This window comes from Manis pentadactyla, chromosome 17, assembly GCF_030020395.1.
Source record: "Manis pentadactyla isolate mManPen7 chromosome 17, mManPen7.hap1, whole genome shotgun sequence".
In the NCBI taxonomy this organism is placed as follows: Eukaryota; Metazoa; Chordata; class Mammalia; order Pholidota; family Manidae; genus Manis; species Manis pentadactyla.
In genome coordinates this window covers 35,016,034-35,040,888 of record NC_080035.1, presented here as the reverse complement: position 1 = coordinate 35,040,888, position 24,855 = coordinate 35,016,034, and the positions used below count along the sequence as shown (strand labels likewise).

The 24,855-nt window shown below is 38.1% G+C and overlaps 1 protein-coding gene across 5 annotated transcripts in view; it reads left to right on the top strand.

The window, feature by feature from the left end:
* The window catches only part of KLF12 (KLF transcription factor 12), a 445,357-nt gene that overhangs the window by 316,360 nt on the left and 104,142 nt on the right, over positions 1–24,855 (top strand). For all 5 annotated transcript variants that reach the window (XM_057494510.1, XM_036893684.2, XM_057494511.1 and 2 more), the window contains one exon: positions 10,224–10,359. In XM_057494510.1, coding sequence (XP_057350493.1) covers positions 10,224–10,359 — 136 coding nt within the window. The remainder of the gene's footprint in view (positions 1–10,223; positions 10,360–24,855) is intronic.

Genomic DNA, 24,855 nt, shown 5'->3' with positions numbered 1-24,855 from the left:
TATTACTTCTTTCTTATTAAGGTATCATTGATGTACAATCTTATGTTGGTTTCAGATATACAACACAGTGGTTCAACAGTTACCCATATTATTAAATCCTCACCCCCTCTAGTGTGGTTACTGTCTCGCATCATAGAAAGATGCTACAGAATCATTGACTATGTTCTCCATGCTGTACTACTGTCCCTGTGACCAACTTAACGTTGGTTGTGATTGTGAAGTTAATATTACTTGTATTGTGTACAAGAGAGTATAATCAATATACTCTCTCTCAAAAAGTAGATAGAATAATAAGGGATGCAAAATAAGAATGTTCAAGTATAATTCAAATGGAAAGTGCAAAGAGTGTCATAAAAATACATAACTATAAAATGCGGTATTTTTTTATAGGAGAGATTGCAATTCATTAGAAAATGAAAGGAAGGTCATAAAGAAGGCACCATTCTGTAGGAAGGGTAGGTTTTTGCTGACTGAACTGTGGGTGGAAGGGAATAGTCAGACACAGCTGTATTGAGGGGCTTTGAGGAGGTAAGACTCATAAGAGTTCTAAATGAAAAATGAATTGTGGGATGGTTAGGAAGGCTGTGGAACCTTATTTGTTAGGTGGTGGGAAAAACTCAACACTTTGTTTTGAGGAAAGGCCTGCGTTCAGCACAGTGAAATGCTCTATGTGATGAACGTAGGGAGGAGTACTTTGAGAAAGTTCATTGAGAAGCACTATGAAACGAAAGGAAGGGGCTTCAGAAAAATTGTGGAGTAAAAGTAACAGCGGATTTAATAAGGGGGCAAATGAAAATGTAGATTTGGTATTTGGGAATGTAGATTTGATATTCATGTCCTCTGATCCAGTAACTGAAATTGTGGAATTTATGGAATCCTGTGGAATCACTGAGAAACTTGCCAATATAAAGAGGCAGAAAGAGGGTAGGTAGTGGAACCTTAGGGAGAAAATGGACATTTAAATGTTTGCAGAACGAGGAGAGACAGACACAGAGAGGGGTGTGGGGGGAGGATACCGACTCAAGAGAGCTAAATAGTGTACAACAGATTCGGCAGAGGCTTTCTCCAGAGGGTCTTTAGGTAATTTATGGCAAGCCATAGGATTCTGTGACAACGATTAATCCTGCCATTGTAGCACTAAAGCCGCCAGAGACACAATAAATGAACATGGTTGAAGAAGACTTTATTTACAAAAGCAGATGTCCAGGCCATAGTTCTTAGTTTGTTCATCCCTGAAACCAGGGTAGAAGAGAATTACAGGAAAAGGCCAGAAGTGAAAAATAAAAGATAGCCAACAGTCTTGAAAGCTGTAGAGGCCCAGTGGCATTATAGGTGAGACGTTACCATGCACTAGGGAATTATAAGAACATTATGAGGTTATTTTTTAATATAATGGAAGTAGCAGCCATTACACTGTCAAGTATGCAGCTAGGAATTGGGGAAAAAAATGAATAAATTGCATATTATATCTACAGAGTACCAACATCCCAGGATTTACATAATTAATGAATTTTTAAATCTTATTTAGGCTTAGATAGCCAATCACAGTTGCTACTGTGTAGAGGCATACAGTTTCATTAGCAGTAGCAAAAGTAAAGAAAGTAAGAAGCAGAGCATAGTTGAAACATCAGTTTGTAGAGTGGGGACCCTGGAGAGCTGGTTGTAATCTTGGAGTTCACCACACATTGAGTCAAACTTTATTAACTAATTGTTGATTAAATGAGAGTTCCTGTGGCCAGGATTCTCACCTGGCCCTGGTGACTAGCTCACTGCACACCTGTGGGCAATACATTGCTGTTGACTCTATATAAAGAGCTCTGCCCAGTGCTCTGGGTGCGACACGGTGGCACGGCTGCAAGGCTGCAGGAGAGCAGAGGCTGGAGTGGTGGCAGCTCCGAGGACAGAGGCCCAGAGGACGGCTGTGCAGGACGACTGTGCAGAGAGGCCCAGAGGACAGCTGTGCAGGATGACTGTGCAGAGAGGCGCAGAGGACAGCTGTGCGGGACGACTGTGCAGAGGCCCAGAGAACGGCTGTGTGGACATAGAGGCCCAGAGACAAAGACTGGCTTGCTGCATGCAGACTCACTCTGAGTGAACGCCATTTTAGTAACTGACCTGCCACCTGGAAATAAAGTTGGGTATAATCCTCTCACCCCAAGAACATTTTGCTGCCAATTTATTTGGTCACATTGAATCCATATCAAACTTGCCCGGGGCTGAAACCCATTGGCAAGACACTAATGAATTTTTCTTTCATCATGTATCTTGATATGTGCTAGAAAAATAAGGCATATATTTGAACAACTGATATTCTGAAACCATATGAGGTCACAGTATCAGTTGTACAAATGTATCATGGAGAGCATGTGCATAGGCCTTCAGGTGATAAAGGTTTGATTTTAATTGATGACTGTATGTGCCAGCAACATGAGGTGGCCAAAGGGGGAAAAAAAAACTAGTGTGTGTTTTAGGGAATAGTAATATTAATATCACTGGAGATCCTCATGCATGTGTTTCTAGCTGGATCTCCATATAGCCAGGATGGCCCTTACTGAATGACATAAGAGGGATCGTGTCTGTCTTCTGCCTCAGGGCCCTCTAATGGCTTCCCTTGCCTCTCTATCCCCGTCCTCTTTGCTCTTGCTTTCTCAGCCCCTGCAAGAGACTCTTTATAGGTCCTTTGGCACATAACCTGCTCCCACCTCATGGCCTATGCACCTATGGTTTGCATTACCTTGAATGCCCTCGCCCAGAAATAACCCTGTCTCTGCAGGCCTCCCTCAACCCCTCAGGCCCTTGCTCAGATGTCGTCTCTCCACAAGGCCTTCCTGGACACCTCTCTAAAACTGTCCACCTGCCTCTTAGCAGCGCTGCTCACTTCCTGCTTCTCTGCTCTATTTTTCTCTATGGCACTTTTATTATCTGACAGAGTATGTGTTTTTCTTAATTATTTTTTGTTATCTGTCTCGCCGCCCAGTGTGAAAGCACAAATGGTCTGCCTCACCCACTACTCTTTCCACAGCACCCAGAGGAGCACTTGGCTCTTCATAGGCACCCAATAAATATCTGTTGACTGGGTCTATAAGTGAATGTGGATCAGGTGTGTAGTGTAGAAAAGGAAGTAGTGGTTATCTATATTATCCAGCTTATATTTGCCTTTCTAGTGGTATTTTCAGGTTGGGTACATTTAAAAAGAAAGCTGCCTGATTTGAATAATCCAGGAGATGGTGAGGGATTTAGAAATAGTGTTATACAAAGGATGGTACGAAAAGGTCAGGGTAAGACAAAACACTGCCAAGTGCCAGGCCAGGCAGGGTGCTAAAGACTTTGCATGTATTATTTCATTTACCTCAAAACAGCAATGGCAGGAGAAGAAACTGAGGATTAGAGGTTGGAAATCAATTGCCCAAGGTCAGAGAGCTGCAGGTGACTGGGCCAAAAGCCACACCCATGTTCTCTGAAGCAAGAGCTAGGTTTTCCTTCTGAAGAAACACTTCAGCTGTCCTTCTGGGAGCGGTTCCTGCATGGAAGGTGTTGGAAGAGGAGTCCTCTACCCTGTAACGCTATATACGCTGTGATGCATACTGTCCTGCCTGTCTCCCCGCCAGCCCCTCCCCCTGCTCCCACTGCCCTCTTTCTAGTGGGAAGCAGCAGCTCCTGCAGCCAAGGTCTCTCTGACTGAGACGTGCCTCAGCCTTGGCAGGGGGAACACTGAGGGCATCCGCAGGTGGCTGGCAGCCTGTCAGTGGTTGAAAGAGGGGAAAGAGGCGGCAGCCCTGCACCCGCTGCCTCTCACCCCTTCCATCTGCATGCACACCTGAGTAATTCCTTATGTAGATTCATCCTGGTTAGGAAATGTTAGTCTCTAAGCTTCAGTGTATGCTCGTAGATTGTTGGATACATTTAATATGATGACTTAAACAATGGGCCAATTTATTTCTAAGGAAATTCGAAGAGCATTTAATCTTGATGGCATGTAGGCTGAGGTGGGGGAAGTGAGAATGAACATTGATCCCTCTGTGTCTCTTGTCAGTCCACTATTATGTGGAGGGAAGTGTAAAGTTTAAATTAGTTGAGGAGAGGCAAATATATGAGATACAGCTTTGGGTAACCACATGCCTGGGAGGATATGAGCCTCCCATCAACTGTGAGCTTGGGAAAAGGGGTAGAAGGGCTCTGTTCACCTAAGCAGTAATACCAACCTCTGCCACCTTCAACAGAAGCCTTCCTGAGGCAGGCCAGGAATCAAAGGAAATGCTGCTGAACCCAAAACACCTGTGAATACATCTTCAGTATTTTGGATTGGGAAATAAATAATGTAGAATGTAATATGTGCATTTCCTTTCCTTTTTTATATTAATAGCCCACTTAAGCTTAGGCATCTAAAGGCCAGCTTGCCTCTTGGAGAACAGAGAGGAAGAGGTAGGCTGACTGTAACTATGGCAGTTTTCCATATCATTGCCAGGAAATCTCTGGAAGGAAATGGGAGGGTGACACGGTACACTGGTTTATATATTCTTGCATGTAGTATATTGAAATAGCAATTATTTTATTTGCTCCACAGTTCTGTAAGTCAAAAATTGAGGCCGGCTTTGGCCTGGCAGTTCTAACTGCTAGTCTCACCTGGGGTCACTTTTTTATGGCTCCAGTCATCTGGTGGCTAGAATGTGGCCGGTCTTCCTAAAATGGCTCACTTTGCATCCGTTGGCGTCAGCCGCCAGCAGAGCAGCATGTTGCTTCTAGGCTTTCCTGGGCTTCTTCACATGGGTGGCTAGGTTCCAAAAAACAACACCAGATTGAGCAGAAAGTCAGTGTGTAAGTGCTTTTCAAGCCTCTGCTTGTATCATATTTGCAAATGTCCTGTTGGCCGCATCAAGTCAGCCAAGTCCAGAGTCATTATGAGGGACAGCCGCACAAGGGTATTGAGACATGATTTATTGGGGGCATCTTTACAGCAACACTTTACTGTGGGTGGAAGAGTCAGAATACATAGGTTCAGTTCAGGTGCTGGGATTCTGCAGTTATCTTCCCAGAGATTCTATCTACATGTTTTACAATACCTCCAACTTGACGGAATGACACAAGCAGCAAGGAGCCGGGATACCCAAAACTCTCTGATCGCTTTTTCATTTAAGAGGAACAAATCTCTCAGCAAAGTTGCAGGATACAAAATTAATACACAGAAATCTGTTGCATCCTTATGTACTAACAATGAACTAGCAGAAAGAGAAATCAGGAAAACAATTCCATTTACAATTGCATCAAAAAGAATAAAATGCCCAAGAATAAACCTAACCAAGGAAGTGAAAGACCTATACCTTGAAAACTACAAGACACTCATGAGAGAAATTAAAGAAGACACCAATAAATGGAAATACATCCTGTGCTCATGGATAGGAAGAATTACTATTATCAAAATGGCCATCCTATCTAAAGCAATCTACAGATTCAATGAAATTCCTATCAAAATACCAACAGCATTCTTCAATGAACTAGAACAAATAATTCCAAAATTCATATGGAACCAAATAAGACCTTAAATTGCCAAAGCAACCCTGAGAAGGAAGAATAAACCTGGGGAGATTACGCTTCCCAACTTCAAGCTCTACCAGAAAGCCACAGTAATCAAGACAATTTGGTACTGGCACAAGAACAGATATCTAGATCAATGGAACAGAATAGAGAGCCCAGAAAAACCCAAGCATATATGATAAATTGATATACAATAAAGGAGCCTGGATATACAGTGGGGAAATGACAGCCTTCTCAACAACTCTTGTTGCCAAAACTGGACAGCTACATGTAAGAGAATGAAACTGGATTGCTAACTCCATACACAAAAGTAAACTCAATATGGATCAAAGACCTGAATGTAAGTTATGAAACCATAAAACTCTTAGAAGAAAACATAGGCAAAAATCTCCTGAATACAAACATGAGCAACTTTTTCATGAATGCAACTCCTCAGGCAAGGGAAACAAAAGCAAAAATGAACAAATGGGACTACATCAAACTAAAAAGTTTCTGTACAGCAAAGGACACCATCAGTAGAACAAAAAAGCATCCTAAAGTATGGACGAATATATTTGTAAATGACATATCTGACAAGGGTTTAGCATCCAGAATATATAAAGAACTCACATGTCTCAACACCCAAAAAGCAAATAACCCAATTAAAAAATAGGTGGAGGATCTGAACAGATACTTCTCCAAAGAAGAAATTCAGATGGCCAACAGGCACATGAAAAAATGTTCCACATCGCTAATTACCGGGAATATGCAAATTAAAGCCACAGTGAGATATCACCTTATACCAGTTAGGATGGCCAACAGCCAATAGACAAGGAACAACAAATGCTGGTGAGGATGTGGAGAAAGGGGAACCCTCCTACACTGCTGGTGGGAATGTAAATTAGTGCAGCCATTGTGGAAAGCAATATGGAGGTTCTTCAAAACACTAAAAATAGAAATACCACTTGACCCAGGAATTGCACTCCTAGGAATTTACCCTAAGAATGCAGGAGTCCATTTTGAAAACAACACATGCACCTCTGTGTTCATTACAGCACTATTTACAATAGCCAAGAGATGGAAGCAACCTAAGTGTCCATCAGCAGATGAATGGATAAAGAAGATGTGGTACATATACACAATGGAATATTATTCAGCCATAAGAAGAAAACAAATCCTACCATTTGCAGCAACATGGTTGGGGCTAGAGGGTATTATGCTTAGTGAAATAAGCCAGGCGGAGAAAGACAAGTACCAAATGATTTCACTCATCTGTGGAGTATAAGAACAATGCAAAAACTGAAGGAACAAAACAGCAGCAGACTGACAGACTCCAAGGGATTAGCAGTTACCAAAGAGGAGGGCTGGGGAAGGGAGGGAGGGAGAAAGGGATCAAAGGGCATTCTGATTAGTGCACAAACTATAGGGGGGTCATGGGGAAGGCAGTATGGGAGAGAGAAAACAAGTAGTGACTCTGTAGCATCTTACTGCGCTGATGGACAGTGACTGCAATGGGATGCAGTGGGGGGTGGGGGGGACTTGATAATATGGGTGAATGTAGTAACCACAATGTTGCTCCTGTTAAACCTTCAGAAGATTGTCTATCAATGACACCTTAATTAAGAAAAAGGGGAACAAAATCTCAAATGTAAATTATTTTCTAATGCTTCCAGTTTATCTTCTGCTTTCTTCTTCGGGGAAGTAGATACAGTTTTGGTTCTGGCGGTCAGGTAACTTCCCCATTTCTCTGAGTGGGTGTCCTGGAGAATCAGCACTTCCTAAATGAGCTGAGAAACTCAAAGACTAATAGAGGTTAACCAGGGTAGATGTTCCTCTCCCACATTTAATAAAAATAGAGTGGAATTATGCAAGTATGTAGATAAGCTAATCATCTGACCTACTCAGCAATGCAGATTTTTTAAAAGCCTTTCTAATTACTTTCTCGGCTTGGCTGAAGGTATGGGTAAAAAGTTTCCCAGCATGATGGTAGCAGATGTATTTCATAATATTTATTGAAAATATTGGAAAGAAATCCTCAATTATGATGTTACTGAAAAGTACATCAAGAAAAGATATCATATTTAACATATTTTAAACTTTCATTAAGATACAAACATAACATAGATGATCAGCTCGGAACACCAGTTATCTGGCATCTTTCGTATAGTTAGACTTTACTCTGAGAGCCAGATTGCTTATTAGTTAACTGCTGATACCTTCCTTGTGTTGTATTTCTTTACCTATGACAGGTCTAGTGGTCTTCAATAACATGAGACTGTTGGAATATTATCGGTTCTTTAGCTATTTGTTAACTGGATATCTTGGCAATGGAGTCTTAATACATGATATTTCCACAACCTTAAATGTTAAATTGTTGATGTTTATAGGCATGTGTAACACCACACAGTATGTGATTTGGAAGCTCAGATAGGTCTGATACTCATTTTCTTGGCTGAATTTGAGTAGTTGTGAATGACTATTAAATTAATCATTCTAATACAAGATTGTCTCAAAAAAGAAACTATCTATGGATTTCTGGTCGAAATGCCTATATTATGTCTGGGTCCTGTGTTACTTCAGTGCTGTTTGCTCATCTTTATCTTCCATTCTGTGAGCTGCTCTATATCTTCCCAGTACATTCCATTTAATATAAGTTATCCTGAGCCGGTTTCTGTTCCCTGCAGCCAAAATAAATCTTAAATGATATGGTGGTTCCTTCAGGGAATGAATACTTAGGTAGCTCTCTGTTATTAAATGGTTGTGTAATTGGTTCCTTTCCTGGACAAAGAGTTTCTCCAACATCCCTCTTCTATAGAGTCTTTTCTAGAGAACAGGTGGAAATTTTGTGTCACTGTATAATTCCTAGCACTTCAGAAAGTATTTGTTGTGTTCAAGGATGTTGTGAGTGCTGAGTCACATGACAGTGACCAGTTTTATTTGGGACAGGGCCAAAAAATATGCATGATCCAATATATAATTTCTGTGCTAGTGACTCTAAAACTAGAACATAGTTATGCAGTTGAAAGTTAAGAGATACAACACCTTAGTATGTCCAAACTCTTAAATCTCTACATCAAAGTTTCTCAACCTAGGTCCTATCGACATATTAGACTGGTTAGTTCTTGTTGTTGGGGACTGACTATCCTGTGCATTGTGGGATGTCTAGAACCATCCTTAGCTTCTGCCCACCAGATGCCAGTAGCGTCCTCCTCCCTTAAGTTGTGACAGACCAGAATGTCTCTAGACATTGCCAAATGCCTCATGGGGGAAACTTGCCCTTGTTTGAGGACCACTGCTTTAGGCTATTTGCATTATTTTCCCTTTAATTCAACCAAGCAATTCCACTGTACAAAATGCATTTTGGTATGTTTATACTTGCAAACAGAATGAATGTCAAATACACTAGGGCACTAGGTTTAACAGATACAAGTTTCTTCCTAGCCAAGTTTAGTTAGAAATAGGTTGCAACTTGCTAGGCATAGTTTTTCCGGTCATATTGTAAATATTGGGTAGAATCATGAGAAAGTATCTTTTTGTGAGTAAAAAATGGTGAAGTATCAATATTTCCTTGTGGTCCTACCTAACATACAATGCATAGTAACACACACAAAAAAAAGAGTTGGGAAAAAAATGCAATTTTAAGTACCCAGATGTCAGGTAATCATGATTTTAAGCACACTGTGCTTTTGCTAGCAGTGGTGGTTTTAGGAATCTTACGTAGGCAGGTTTGAGAAGCAGCAGTCTGGTTGGAACTGGCTGGGGTTGAAGTCATATATTTTAACAATGCAATTTTGTAGCTAGTGCAGTGGTTTTAATTTAGAAGGTGTGCTTATTTCATGCTGGAGGTGAGGGCTGGTGGAAATCCTAGGTGGTGGTTGCCGAAGCTGTTCATTTTAACAAGTGGAAATCAAATTTAATTTTTTTAAGTATGTGTTAACATATTAAATATTGATGATAATTCTCTCATTTGAAAGGATATGATGGTCCCAGTCAACAGGGGTCAGAACAGCGGGTTATTTCTTGGCTTTGGCAAGTTCGCAATGGGAGGAGAATCAAATCTCGAAATGCATTTTTGAAAAATGAAATCAGGATGGAGACGAAGAGCACTTTCTAGCACGTACAGACATATTTAAAATGCTACCACTTGGGTTATTTTTCTGCACTCTACTTAGAGCAGTAATGAACTGTGAGACAATGATTCATTGAAGTATGAAAAATGCCTAAAACTTTATGTTAGGCTTGTAAACGTTGTTCTTCTTTAAGCTTATTATGAGAGCTATAAGCAAATAAAATCTCCCTGCCCTCATGCGCTCTACCTTCCAGGGAAAGTGCTAATGAGCAGTGAAATGGCCAGAGCTCTGTGGCAGAAACAAGGAGAAGCCAGAGGGCTGAACAGTAACTCGTGAGCTACCTAATCAGCTTCTGACTACCCAGCAGTTAGTACTATTGTGGATTTTATAGTTTTATTCTACCATCATACCCTGAAACTATTGAGAGCTGATGAGGGTTTTGAAAATTAAGTGAACAAGAGGAAAGAGTCAGTAAGTGCTCAGTCCATTAACTATGTTGCTTTCACTAATTCCTGGGACTTCTAGATAATTCCACATGTGTGATATACACAGAAGAGACATTCTGTGCATGATGTCGGTCCAGGACGAGGTTAACTTTCTGCACACTGATTTTAATTCATTATATATGCCTTTTTTTCCCAGCACAAATGGACCCTCGAGGCCTATCTCCCAGACAAAGTAAAAGTGACAGTGATGATGATGACCTGCCAAATGTGACCTTAGATAGCGTTAATGAAACTGGATCCACGGCCCTTTCCATAGCCAGAGCAGTACAAGAGTAAGTATCACATTCTCAGGATGAAATAAGAATTTCCAAGGTGTTCAGGGGATAATGGAAACAGCAGTGTCTCCTGTTCCCAAGACATGTCATGTTAGCTTTGAACTGGCCCTCGTGTCAATGTCTTTCCATTCGGCCTTATATTCTTTGGGAGGTGATTAAGGGATTGCACGGAGTGTTTTTACATAGTTGGAAATTTGTGTCTTGATTAGAAAAGACTTCTGTGCATCTTTTCTAATACCTCCTGCCCTTTCTCATATACTATGAAAAAAATATAGTGTTCTTTTTGCATGTCACTATCTAATTATCATCATCATTGTTAATATTTATATACAACAATCAAGAGAAAATATGGCAAGTATTACCTTGTTTTGATACGAAAGTACAAGATAGCTTTTTTGAAATTTTAAATTTGGGAGATAGTATGTTAACCACTTGGAAAAATAAGAATCATATGTAATTTTTAAAGATTTTTTTCTCTCTCTTTTCATTAAACCGTAAGGTTATTTTTCAGCTCTTGTTTATTGAAAATAGTTGCTTTTCCATCATTGTCAATTCTGTATCTAGACTTGAAACTTTGCCTAGTCCATAATATTTTTTCTCTGGAATAATTTGAACAAGATCATCTTAAGTAAGAGTAGGATTTACATAGCCTCTGTTATTGTTGATGCACAAGCAAATTAGCAGATTACTCAAAATGATCTTAGTTATCTCTGACATATTAATTGCTTTTTCCCAAACACTGACTAAGCACCTACTCTATTCCATGCATTAGGCCTTGAAATTAAAGAAAAAAACTTCAACATGAGTATGACATTTTAGAATTTAAGCATAAGTATATGTATGTGTGTGTGTATAAAATGAATACTATGTCGTATGGATAATATGTTGTGTAGTTAATATATATTACATATTTACATTATACATTTATATATATATGTAAACATATGCTATATTAGAGGAAACAGGATATAGTGGGTCTGAAATGAAATTTGGAGTCAGAAAGATCCGATTCAGATTTTCACTCAAGCTCTGAATAGCTATGTGACTTTTGGCCAGTTGCTTAGCCACACTGAGGTATTTTCTTCATCTGTATAAGAAAATTAGAATACTTATCTTACAGGACTGCTGTGGGGGTATGATAGAGTTATAAAGTATAAAAAACAAGTCACAGGGTTTTGGCACATAGAAGCCTTCATTAACTGGCACAATTAGTATTATAAGTAGTGGCAATAGTAATAGTGATAGTGTGCAGTGTAACTATGAAAGCTAGGAAATAGAAATATTGCAAGTATCACTATTCTTATTGTACAAGTGAAGACACTGAGGATCAGAGAAGTTAAATGATCTGTCCAAACTCTTAAAATAAATGGTAATAAGACAAAGTTTTGGACTTCTAACTCCAAAATCAGATACTTTTCTAAGCATGACTATAATATCTGGTTACAATACTCTTCACTTGATCACCTATAAAACATTTTTCCTTCATTTGTTCAAATACCTATTTGTAGTAACTCCATTTCTCCAAATCAAATGTTACCTTGAGCCATGATAAGCACTGAATGAAAGGGGTTACTGAAACTGTATTTGAAATTGTGGTATGCCAATGAAAATAATAAGTTGCATAGATACGTTAATCATATCGTTTTCCTGCATCATTATAATAAATATAAAATTGTGTGTATATGTGTGTTTATAGTCATGTATGTGTTTCTTTTCATTCAAACTGTAGAGTTTAGATATGTGATTACTAAAATCTAAAATATGTTTACTACATTTGGGACTTAGCGAATAATGATACTAACTTCTTAAACATAACCATTTTTGTGTGTTTAATAGTATGTGCTTAAAGTACTTTTTTTTTAATTTTTTAATTTTCATGTCATTAATCTACAATTACATGAAGAACATTATGTTTACTAGGCTCCCCCCTTCACCAAGTCCCCCACACATACCCCTTCACAGTCACTGTCCATCAGCGTAGTAAGATGCTGTAAAATCACTTCTTGTCTGCTCTGTGTTGCACAGCCCTCCCCGTACCCCCAGACACACTATACATGCTAATCGTAATGCCCCCTTTCTTTTTCCCCACCTTTGTCCCTCCCTTCCCCCCCATCCTCTCCAGTCCCTTTCCCTTTGGTAACTATTAGTCTATTCATGGGTTCTGTGATTCTGCTGCTGTTTTGTTCCTTCAGTTTTCCTTTGTTCTTATACTCCACATATGAGTGAAATCATTTGGTATTTGTCTTTCTCCACCTGGCTTATTTCACTGAGCATAATACCCTCTAGCTCCATCCATGTTGTTGCAAATGGTAGGATCTGTTCTTTTCTTATGGCTGAGTAATATTCCATTGTGTATATGTACCACATCTTCTTTATCCATTCATCTACTGATGGACACTTAGGTTGCTTCCATCTCTTGGCTATTGTAAATAGTGCTGTAATGAACACAGAGGTGCATGTGTTGTTTTCAAAATGGACTCCTGCATTCTTAGGGTAAATTCCTAGGAGTGCAATTCCTGGGTCAAATGGTATTTCTATTTTTAGTGTTTTGAAGAACCTCCATATTGCTTTCCACAATGGCTGCACTAATTTACATTCCCACCAGCAGTGTAGGAGGGTTCCCCTTTCTCCACAACCTCACCAACATTTGTTGTTGTTTGTCCTTTCGAAGATGGCAGTCCTTACTGGTGTGAGATGATATCTCATTGTGGTTTTAATTTGCATTTCTCTGATGACAAACGATGTGGAGCATCTTTTCATGTGTCTGTTGGCCATCTGAATTTCTTCTTTAGAGAACTGTCTATTCAGGTCCTCTGCCCATTTTTTAATTGGATTATTTGCTTTTTGTTTGTTGAGGTGTGTGAGCCCTTTATTTATTTTGGATGTCAGCCCTTTATTGGATCTGTCATTTGTGAATATGTTCTCCCATACTGTAGGATACCTTTTTGTTCTATTGATGGTATCCTTTGCTGTACAGAAGCTTTTTAGCTTGATATAGTCCCACTTGTTCATTTTTGCTTTTGTTTCCCTTGCCTGAGGAGATATGTTCATGAAGAAGTCGCTCATGTTTATGTCCATGAGATTTTTGCCTATGTTTTTTTCAAAGAGTTTTATGGTTTCATGACTTACATTCAGGTCTTTAATCCATTTTGAATTTACTTTTGTGTATGGGGTTAGACAGTGATCCAGTTTCATTCTCTTACATGTAGCTGTCCAGTTTTGTGAGCACCATCTGATGAAGAGACTGTCATTTCCCCATTATATGTCCATGGCTCCTTTATCGTATATTAATTGACCATATATGTTTGGGTTAATGTCTGGAGTCTCTATTCTGTTCCACTGGTCTGTGGCTCTGTTCTTGTGCCAATACCAAATTGTCTTGATTACTGTGGCTTTGTAGTAGAGCTTGAAGTTGGGGAGTGAGATCCCCCCCACTTTATTCTTCCTTCTCAGGATTGCTTTGGCTGTTCTGGGTCTTTGGTGTTTTCATATGAATTTTTGAACTATTTGTTCCAGTTCGTTGAAGAATGTTGTTGGTAATTTGATAGGGATTGCATTGAATCTGTATATTGCTTTGGCCAGGATGGCCATTTTTGACGATATTAATTCTTCCTAGCCAGGAGCATGGGATGAGTTTCCATTTGTTAGTGTTCTCTTCAATTTCTCTTAAGAGTGTCTTGTAGTTTTCAGGGTATAGGTCTTTCACTTCCTTGGTTAGGTTTATTCCTAGGTATTTTATTCTTTTTTGATGCTATTGTGAATGGAATTGTTTTCCTGATTTCTCTTTCTATTAGTTCATTGTTGGTGTATAGGAAAGCCACAGATTTCTGTGTGTTAATTTTGTATCCTGCAACTTCGCTGAATTCCGATATTAGTTCTAGTAGTTTTGGAGTGGAGTCTTTAGGGTTTTTTATGTACAATATCATGTCATCTGCAAATAGTGACAGTTTGACTTCTTTACCAATCTGGATTCCTTGTATTTCTTTGTTTTGTCTAATTGCCATGGCTAGGACCTCCAGTACTATGTTGAATAACAGTAGGGAGAGTGGGCATTCCTGTCTTGTTCCCGATCTCAGAGGAAAAGCTTTCAGCCTCTCCCTGTTCAGTATGATGTTAGCTGTGGGTTTATCATATATGGCCTTTATTATGTTGAGGTACTTGCCCTCTATGCCCATTTTGTTGAGAGTTTTTATCATGAATGAATGTTGAATTTTGTCGAATGTTTTTTCAGCATCTATGGAGATGATCATGTGGTTTTTGTCCTTTTTTTGCTGATGTGGTGGATGATGTTGATGGATTTTCGAATGTTGTACCATCCTTGCATCCCTGGGATGAATCCCACTTGTTCATGGTGTATGATCCTTTTGATGTATTTTTGAATTCGGTTTGCTAATATTTTGTTGGGTATTTTTGCATCTATGATCATCAGGTATATTGGTCTGTAGTTTTCTTTTTTGGTGGGGTCTTTCCTGGTTTTGGTATTAGGGTGATGTTAGCTTCATAGAATGAGTTTGGGAGTATTCCTTCCTCTTCTATTCTTTGGAAAACTTTAATTAGAATAGGTATGATGTCTTCTCTGTATGTCTGATAAAATTCCGAGGTAAATCCATCTGGCCTGGGGGTTTTGTTCTTTGGTAGTTTTTTGATTACTCCTTCAATTTCGTTGCTGGTGATTGGTCTGTTTAGATTTTCTGTTTCTTTCTGAGTCAGTCTTGGAAGGTTGTATTTTTCTAGGAAGTTGTCCATTTCTCCTAGGTTTTCCAGCTTCTTAGCATATAGGTTTTCATAGTACTCTCTAATAATTTTGTATTTCTGTGGGGTCTGTCATGATTTTTCCTTTCTCGTTTCTGAATCTGTTGATGTGTGTTAATTCTCTTTTTCTCTTAATAAGTCTGGCTAGAGGCTTATCTATTTTGTTTATTTTCTCGAAGAACCAGCTCTTGGTTTCATTGATTTTTTCTATTGTTTTATTCTTGTCAATTTTATTTATTTCTTCTTTGATCTTTATTATGTCCCTCCGTCTGCTGACCTCAGGCCTCATTTGTTCTTCTTTTTCCAATTCTTTTTCCAATTACGATAATTGTGACATTAGACCATTCATTTGAGATTGTTCTTCCTTCTTTAAATATGCCTGGATTGCTATATACTTTCCTCTTAAGACTGCTTTTGCTGCATCCCACAGAAGTTGGGGCTTTGTATTGTTGGTGTCATTTGTTTCCATATATTGCTGGATCTCCATTTTAATTTGGTCATTGATCCATTGATTATTCAGGAGCATGTTGTTAAGCCTCCATGTGTTTGTGAGCCTCTTTGCTTTATTTGTACAGTTTATTTCTAGTTTTATGCCTTTGTGGTCTGAAAAGTTGGTTGGTAGGATTTCCATCTTTTGGAATTTACTGAGGCTCTTTTTGTGGCCTACTATGTGGTCTATTCTGCAGAATGTTCCATGTGCACTTGAGAAGAATGTGTATCCTCTTGCTTTCGGATGTAGAGTTCTATAGATGTCTGTTAAGTCCATCTGTTCTAGTGTGATGTTCAGTGCCTCTGTGTCCTTATTTATTTTCTGTCTGGTGGATCTGTCCTTTGGAGTGAGCGGTGTGTTAAATTCTCCCAAAATGAATGCATTGCATTCTGTTTCCTCCTTTAATTCTGTTAGTATTTGTTTCACATATATCGGTGCTCTTGTATTGGGTGCATATATGTTTATAATGGTTATATCCTTTGTTGGACTGAGCCCTTTATCATTATGTAGTGTCCTTCTTTATCTCTTGTTACTTTCTTTGTTTTGAAGTCTATTTTGTCTGATACTAGTATTGCAACAACTGCTTTTTTCTCTCTGTTGTTTGCATGAAATATCTTTTTCCATCCCTTGACTTTTAATCTGTGCATGTCTTTGGGTTTGAGGTGAGTCTCTTGTAAGCAGCATATGGATGGGTCTTGCTTTTTTATCCATTCTATTACTCTGTGTCTTTTGATTGGTGCATTCAGTCCATTTACATTTAGGGTGATTATTGAAAGATATGTACTTAGTGCCATTGCAGGCTTTAGATTCGTGGTTACCAGAGGTTCAAGGTTAGCTTCTTTACTTCCTTACTGTCTAACTTAACTCATTTATTGATCTATTATAAACACAGTCTGATGTTTATTTCTCTCCCTTCTTATTCCTCCTCCTCCATTCTATATATGTTGTGTGTTTTGTTCTGTGCTCTTTTTAGGAGTGCTCCCATCTAGAGCAGTCCCTCTAAAATACCCTGTAGAGGTGGTTTGTGGGATACAAATTCCCTCAACTTTTGCTTGTCTGGGAATTGTTTAATCCCTCCTTCATATTTAAATGATAATCGTGCTGGCTACAGTATCCTTGGTTCAAGGCCCTTCTGTTTCATTGCATTGAATATATCGTGCCATTCTCTTCTGGCCTGTAAGGTTTCTGTTGAGAAGTCTGATGATAGGCTGATGGGTTTTCCTTAAAGTAGTTTTTTAATGTGAAACTAATCAAACCTCAGAAAGTACAGCTTCATTTTCAACATAACCTCTCTGAATTGCTGTGTAAAAACATTCTCAAGCCACAGTATTTTGTATTACTTTGTATCTACCTGCCTTTATTACTGTTAGGAAAGTTGTCTGTATATCTAGCGAAATGCCACATTCATTATTCACGTATGTGTTTTCATTAAATGATTAGTAAAGAATACTGAGCTGCCACCTGGGATGCCCTAGAGTGCCAGGGCCCATCAATAGTTAATTAACCATCATGGAAGATGGGGTACGTATGTATAAACACTGGGAAGTGCTAAAGTTCTGCTAGTTGAAGCAAGAAGAATGGTTTGCAGAAACCTCTTAAATATAGGTATATTTCAAAACTTAATATACTGAGGAAAAATTTATTCTTGGAGAAATACATATATAATCCTTGTTAGAGAATTTTTAAAAATCTGTACTTAGGTTTCCCCAAAGTTAGCTTTCAGTGTATAGAATTGTGAACATTCTGTTTTTCTCTTAATTTCTGCTTGTTTCTTTATCACTGCTTCACTATTAATTTTTCTCTTTTTCTTTTTGCCTTTGCATCTTGACACCTTTTAACTAGAAAACTCTCTCATAAACAAAATCCCGGTATTCTGTAATCAATAAAATAATGCAGTAAACAGTAAAAGGATAAAACACCACTTTGGCATGTACAAGATGAGAAGATTTCGAAAGACACCTGTTGATTTATTTCCTGAACTTGCAGAACTTTCCTAAGAGAGTTTGGTTGAGAAGAATGCTTGCAGGTAGAGAGGTGATGAAATCAAAGGTTTACGTACAGTGTAGAGGGAGCACATTTTAAAAGCCCTGGGCAATCAGTACATGCTTGACTTTGCAGTTAAAGGCAAAAGGAGTCATGGCTTAGGAAGGGTTCAAAGGCCGGCTTACTTCATTCGCCTTGTCAAGGAAGAGGAGGACGAAGATTAGAAAGAAGAGCATTAGGGAAGATTGACCTAGAAAAGGAGAACAGTGCATTGTGCTAGGTCAGCCTTAGATCAAGATGCCTCAGATCAAGACACCACAGGGTCAGTGTTTCTGGCTGAAGCTCTTCCTTGACTCTCATTCACACTCAAAGCCTTGCTTCATGCACTAATCATTAGAGTTTGAATTTTTAATTTGTGACGTACTTTACTGAGAATAGTAAATTTACATAGCAAAACCTTAATATGCTAATAAATTTTTTTTCTAAATGGTATTGTGCATTTTACTGGTTTTTAAAATGCATTTTATTAAGTCTTCCTTTAAAAAATGTTTCCTTTGATTTGAAATGCAGAGAAGTTGTTTAGCCAGAGTTGCATTCTATCTTCCCCCCCACCTCCAACACCCATAATATTCACAAATTCCTGTTTTTAAATAAAAAAGAACATTGTTTGTTGGCTAGAACAGCAGCTTGCAGTCATCTTGATTTATGTAGGTTTTATAGCAAGGCACCTGAACTACATTTGAACCATCATGTCACCTATTTTCATTGATTCATTGGTTCCCTATTTATCAGGTCAGCATCAGTGAAGTCAGACAAATTGGGAGAACTGGCCACGAGACCCACTGACAGGCTCTACCCTTCTCTTATTTCAATTGTAGAGATACTATACTGTCCAGGTTAGAAACCGTGCATTCAGTGATTCTGACAAAGCCAGCTTCCAGCAATTCATAGAACATCTGTTGTGTTTTGGTCTGTTGTTTTTTTTCCCCCCAATGGTAAAAGGGTCATTACCCTTAACTACTTGACAAACATAATTATGAAATAAGTGTTTGGAAGAAGAGAGGCTCAGGCACATGATTAGAGCAAATTATTATAATTAACTATAACCCTACACAAAAACAATGATTTTTTTTTAAATAGGTACAGTTTGGCGTTGTTGCTCAGAGTCTTTCATTTCTTTCACTTCTGTTCTCCCTTTTCTTTTTTTTTCTCTAATTTCAAATATTCATACACCTCATTTGTTAGTGCAAGTAGAATAATCAGTTTCCTCCAAACTGAAGTGTAAATGAATATCTGACAGAGGACCCTCCTCAGAGAAATTTCTATTTAACCAGGAATGAGCCTTAAACTAAAAAAGTAAGGTTGTAGATACAGGTAGGCCCCACTTTTCAAAAGTTCATGTTACTCCACTTTGTGTTTATGAAAGACCTACATTAGTACCTGTTTTCTTTAACTAAAAGAAATCTGGAGAGGTTTTCACTTCCATGAAAAAAAGGTGAAAAGCGAAAGCAGCTTTCAAGGTTTGGCAGAGAGCTGGTGTAGGGGCGGCGTCCACCCAGAGCAGCGAGAGGGGCCCAGCCAAGCTCCTTCCCTGGGAACCACACTCAGCACCTCAGCCTCCAGCTGCCAGAGTTTTGAATGGTGTCCGTGAGCATCTGTCCTTTATCTTGATTTATTTTGTGCATCTATTAGCAAGTTTGTCCTAAGCCATCAGAAAAGCTGAAGAAAGGTAATTTTTGAGATCTGGGAACACTAAAAAATTTTCCGTCTAAACTAATGGGAATTGCTTCTTTGCCTTACACCATTTCAGCTGATGAAAGGTTTCATAGAACGCTCTGCTTGCAGATATCAGGGGCATCCTGTATGCCAGGGCATCCTTCAGGAAGAGTGAGGTTGGGAAAGAGCAGAGTGGAGGGCGGGGGAAGCAGACATGTTAAGGAGCTGTGCCCTTGTCTCTCAGAATTGGTGAACGTACGAGACTCTCTAACTCACACCTTATCCAAGTAGTCTCTCCCCTCTGATCTTTATTACAACTCTCCAAGAGAACAAAGCAACATAAAATAGCAGTATTAGTAACTTTTTGTTCTGGCTAGCATCCCTAATACTTGCACCTATTAAAAGGATATCCTTTTAAATGGGTCCCTGTCAGCTACACTGAAGCTAATTCAAACACTTCACTGTCTTCCTCCGCCTATTTTTATTCTATTGCTCATGTGAAGCACCCCTCTTCTTCATGAAAAACAGTCTCCAAATTTCTGGAAAGAAAGATTGGTATCGTGAGTCCATTTTCCCTTAAATATTCTTTGAAAGAACAGGTTTGGCAGCAAGTTACCCATTGCAACCTAATAACCTATGGCTTCCTTTTGTTGCTATTATTTAGGAAATTGTATTTAATGACCAAAGAAGGGTTAGAAATCTTGGCTGTTTTGTTTTTTTGTTTTTGATTTTTCTTGTTTTGTACTTCTTGAATGCCCCTCCTGTGTCTCCTCTTTTATCTCCTATATGATTGTAGTAATGTCTTTTAAATTACAGTAGAGAATAGTACTAAAGATGAGGAAGAAAAACAAAATACCTGTTAACAGGGAGCCTACTTTATAGCAGATTCTATGAAAACTCATAATGTTTTCATATAATTTGCCCTATGATCCTGTTTTGACCCTACAAGTAAAGAAACAGAATTCCAGAGAGTTTTTCTCTATCCCCAGAGGTCCCACAGCTGGTAATTTGTAGAGCTCATATTCAAATCCAGGTTGACTGCAAACCAATATTCTTATATGAAGACAGTTCCTGTTTTTACATGGTGGCTTTAAAATTTCTAAACCATAGCTATCTAAAATTAGCAGACTATTTTGAGTCTTGAATTCCAATAAGAATACAACTTTTATGTAATAAAAAACATATTGTTACTTTAAATGTAATCTGATTTAAGGGGAAATAATTCTGTCAAGTACTTTTCAGAATTTTTTTAAAGGTATTCCACTTCTGTAAATCACACACAATACTATTTTGAATGTGAGGAAGTAAAACACAAATATATGTATGAATATATATGTCTTCATATAAACTCCACAGTTACTATTATTTTGCTTAAAGAAAGCATTGCTGGGAAAAATGTGGTCTCAATTGTGTTTCACTATAAACGTACGTGCTGATATCCCCCAAACACAAAAGAACATCCCTTTTAGAGTTACCTTCTGTCAATCTTTAAAAGGAAAAATTTGTCCAAAGGTTGAAATGGTACTGTGTCATTTTATTTTGCAAACCTTGACCGGAAGATATGACGCAGTTGGATCCTGTCTCTTCCCTCATGCTGATTACAGTGAACCCAACTGAGCTGACTGTGGCCAGAAGAAAAGCCAGAGAACTCAGTGTGTCAGATGTTTTCCATTTTTGCTGTTAGATTTTTTCCAGATTTTAGTCTTGGTAAAAGAAGTTACATTTTTGTTTAAAACTTAACATGTTTGGGATACCTTCAAATCTCCACTTGATATCTTACCAAAGAAATAGCTTTGATTCAGATCTTCAGAGGGGAGCCTAGTTCTCTAGCAGTGCCTGTCGTGGCTCATGTGGGTGCTGTTGGTGGTGAATCTGAGAGGTGTTCAGTCTCTTGTCAGAGGAGGTTAAGTACTTTCAGGTTATTCTTCTTTTGAAAAGGATCAGACAAAGCTACTGATTTTCTGTGAAAGGACACAGATAAAGCCTGAAGTGTATGCTTAGCCCTCATTAGCCCCACAGTCTTTCAAGCCTGAAAAACAGAACTGAAAGTAGTGATCCTGGAGTAAGTCCATTCCTGGGTATTTAATAACCAGATGGACACTGTACACCCGTACACAGTCCCTTTTATCTGCTTTAGTGGAATAGTGGTGGTCCCTCTTTAGATTAAGAAAAGTGTGATCAAGTTTGAGCAATAACTAGATATTTGAATTGTTTTGTGAATTATCAAACTAAGTATGAATTCATTTGGTGAATAATTGATTCATTTATTCAACCCTGTGTTACATACTGGAGATACAGGCCGAATGGTTATAGTACCTTATCACAAGGAGCTCAGAGTAAAAATAGATGAGACGAGTTAAATGGGGTAAGAGTGTGGAGGGCTGTGGAGAGAGAATAGAATGGGATGTGTAACCTAGTCTGGAATAGGTAGGAGCATGGACATGTGGCAGGGGTGGGTAAGGAGTGTTGTGATGAAGCTGTTTGTGGAGGTAGGCAGTAGACAGTGGGGAAACAGGGATAGGTTTTAAGTGGGAATGGCATGATCAACATTGTGTTTCATAGGTACCAGTCTCATGGACGCCTGGGTATGGTTGTGCAGGCTGAGCACTGTTCATCCCAAAGGATGTCATTTACATCACTGTGGATATGTGACTAGGAATAGTGCTGCCTAGATGTCCACAGCTTCCACAGGTAGAACAGAAGCTTGTGGTTTAAAGAAGAGAGAGATAGATGATTTATTGATAGCTCTTTATACTTATGTATAAATGCTCCTCTGTATGTGTGTGTGTGTGTGTGTGTGTGTGTGTGTGTATGTGTGTGTGTGTGTGTATACATATATGACTTAGCAATATGCTGAGCTACTCAGAGGGCAAATGACATTCCTAACCCTCCATGTACTGGCCAGGCACTTTTTTAAACACTAGAATAGCATTGACTAAAATAGACAAAATCACTGATCTCATGGTACTTACATTCTAGTGGTGGGGGTGGGAGGAGACAGACAATTAAGCATAAAGTCTCTCTGAAGAGGGTAACTGCTGTGGAGGTAAGGGAAGCTGGTTTCTGGTGCAAGGTGGTGTGGAGGTGGTAGACAGGGTTTGAACGCTTAGGGAGGTAGGTAGGAACATCATCAGGAAGCATGAATTTATTCTGTAGACTATGGGGAGATAGGTTTCGTGTAAGGTTTTTAGGGAAGAACTATGATAAGATTATGTTTTAAGATATGCATAAGATATTGAGGTCTCAATAGCTGTGAAGTCAAGTCAAAGATAGCTAAGGGAAGAGCATTCCAGGTAGAGGGAGTAAGCACAGGACCCTAAGGCAGGAATATTCTGGAACAAATAGTGAACAAGTTCACTGACCAACTAGAGAACATTAATTAGAATTAGTTAATTTACAGAAGAAGTTGAGAACCATAGATGCCAACTAATTATTCTAATATTACATCCCTAGAGAGATGGAATCCAGACTGAATCTCTTCACCCATTCATACTTGTCCCTCTATGCCAGGATAAAAAGTCTCTTTTTCTAAGGGACTCTGCAGTTACTTAACCAAAACAAACAAACCAAAAAACATGTAAAACAATTTTTTTTTTTCAAAACATTTGTTTACTTTGTACTTCTTTCTTTTAGGCCTGGCTTTTAAAAATCTAATTTGTGTCCCCTCATGAGTCAAAAATATCTCTTGTATCAGAAAGCTTTTTATATATTATACTCTATCTTCTAGCAGACATTATGTATTTTTTTCCCTAAAAAGGATGCAACTAACTGTTCCAAGTGAGAGTTTATCCTCAGAATTTTTTGCACATAAATCTTTTTGATCGCAGAAAAGTAAAATAAAAGCTATCTCTTTCTGTGGTAGGCATTTTATACTCTGTGTATCATAGTAAATGATCAGCTTAAACCTTTCCCTGCAACTGAATTGATTATCTTATGATATACTATAGATATAAACAGATCATTTTCTTAGCCTTCCAAACTGCTTGGAAATCATAGGGTTAATTGATTGTTGATCTGTTTTTAAACTGTCATGTCTCCTTCTAATGTGAATTTATTACTTCTTGGTGGTCAGTTTAAAAATAGAAATCAAACTTTTTAAAACCAAACTTTTTGTTTCTTTTTATTTTTTAAGTAGGGAATTCCAAAGTGACCTCATGGATAGAATTAATGAGCCACTTTTGTTCGAGAGTGGCTACTTATTATTGCTATTTTATGTTTATAAGCCTTTTCTAGTATTAGTAATTTCTAAGATAACTAATAATTTAAAATATAATGGTATTTCTTATGTTCATACAGTATTTTCCAAATAGATTGCGAGTATTAATTTTTGCTTCCATTTGCTTGACAAACTTCTCCATGTAAGACCTCACGCAGCTTTTTTCTTGTAGTACCTTCTGCCTATAATCACATTGCAAATTTATTTACACAATTTATATGTCTCATGTGTATTCTTAATGGGTGTAACTAGTGAGTATAGGTAGTCATTTCTCATGCATTTTTGATGTGTGTTGACATAGATACTCAGTGATAATGTTGAAATATTAATAAGTTTGACTATAAGTTCCCAGAACTATTCATCACTATTTCATTTATTAATGCAGTCAGAAAGAGTACACATGATAGAAACCATACTATAATATATTTGAAATTGACTCAGTTCACCAGGATATAATCTCTCCTATTTTCAGTCAAATGCTCTAGACACTCTCTTTTCTTATTACTCTTCATGAGTTATAGCCGTTGTCCTTTACTTTATAGCACTTTCCCACACACTTGAATCTCATTGAATAAATTTACTTATATGCATCAAATAAAATATTGAAGGATACATTTTCATGGAGAACCTGCTGCTTCATAGAAAAATATGACATAGTTAGAAAAAGATAGGTTGGATAAGAGTGAATCTTAACAGGCTGACGTTTTACTATGATACTGTGCATCTGCTTTCACAGTCACATAGCTGAGGGTCGCCACCCAGTTCAAACCTGATGCATCATGTATCACACCTTATCCTAAAAACTAAATCCCAAATCACATTCAGTTAGTATACTAAAAATGCCAACAAATTTTGAGAATATTTCTGTTTAATTTTCTGAAAAATGATTAATGTGTGCCGGGGGAAAAGAATTCTGAACTTTATAAAATAAAATGAATTCTGTCAAAATGTAGTTTTTAAATTATTTTAAATTATCTGATACATCACTAATGCTATTTTTATCTCTGCTTACAGAAAAGCAAATGAAATATGTAAAAACTGAAGCCTTAACTTTTCAAAGTAATTATATGCTCTTAGCTAAAACATCCATTTTATCACCCTAATTTTTAATATTAGACAAAATTAAATAATATTTATAGATAGAATTCTGGATCTTTTAAAATAATTTGAATAAAATTATTTATATTTACCTATATACCTACCCTTCCAAATATTGGTCAGTGTTACTTTTGGCTGCAAAAAGCAGTAAACCTTACTAGACAGCTTAATCATGGAATTATCCTTCCAGGATAAGGAGTCGAAGATAAGCAGGGTAGGCTGGTGGAGGTGCTCAGAA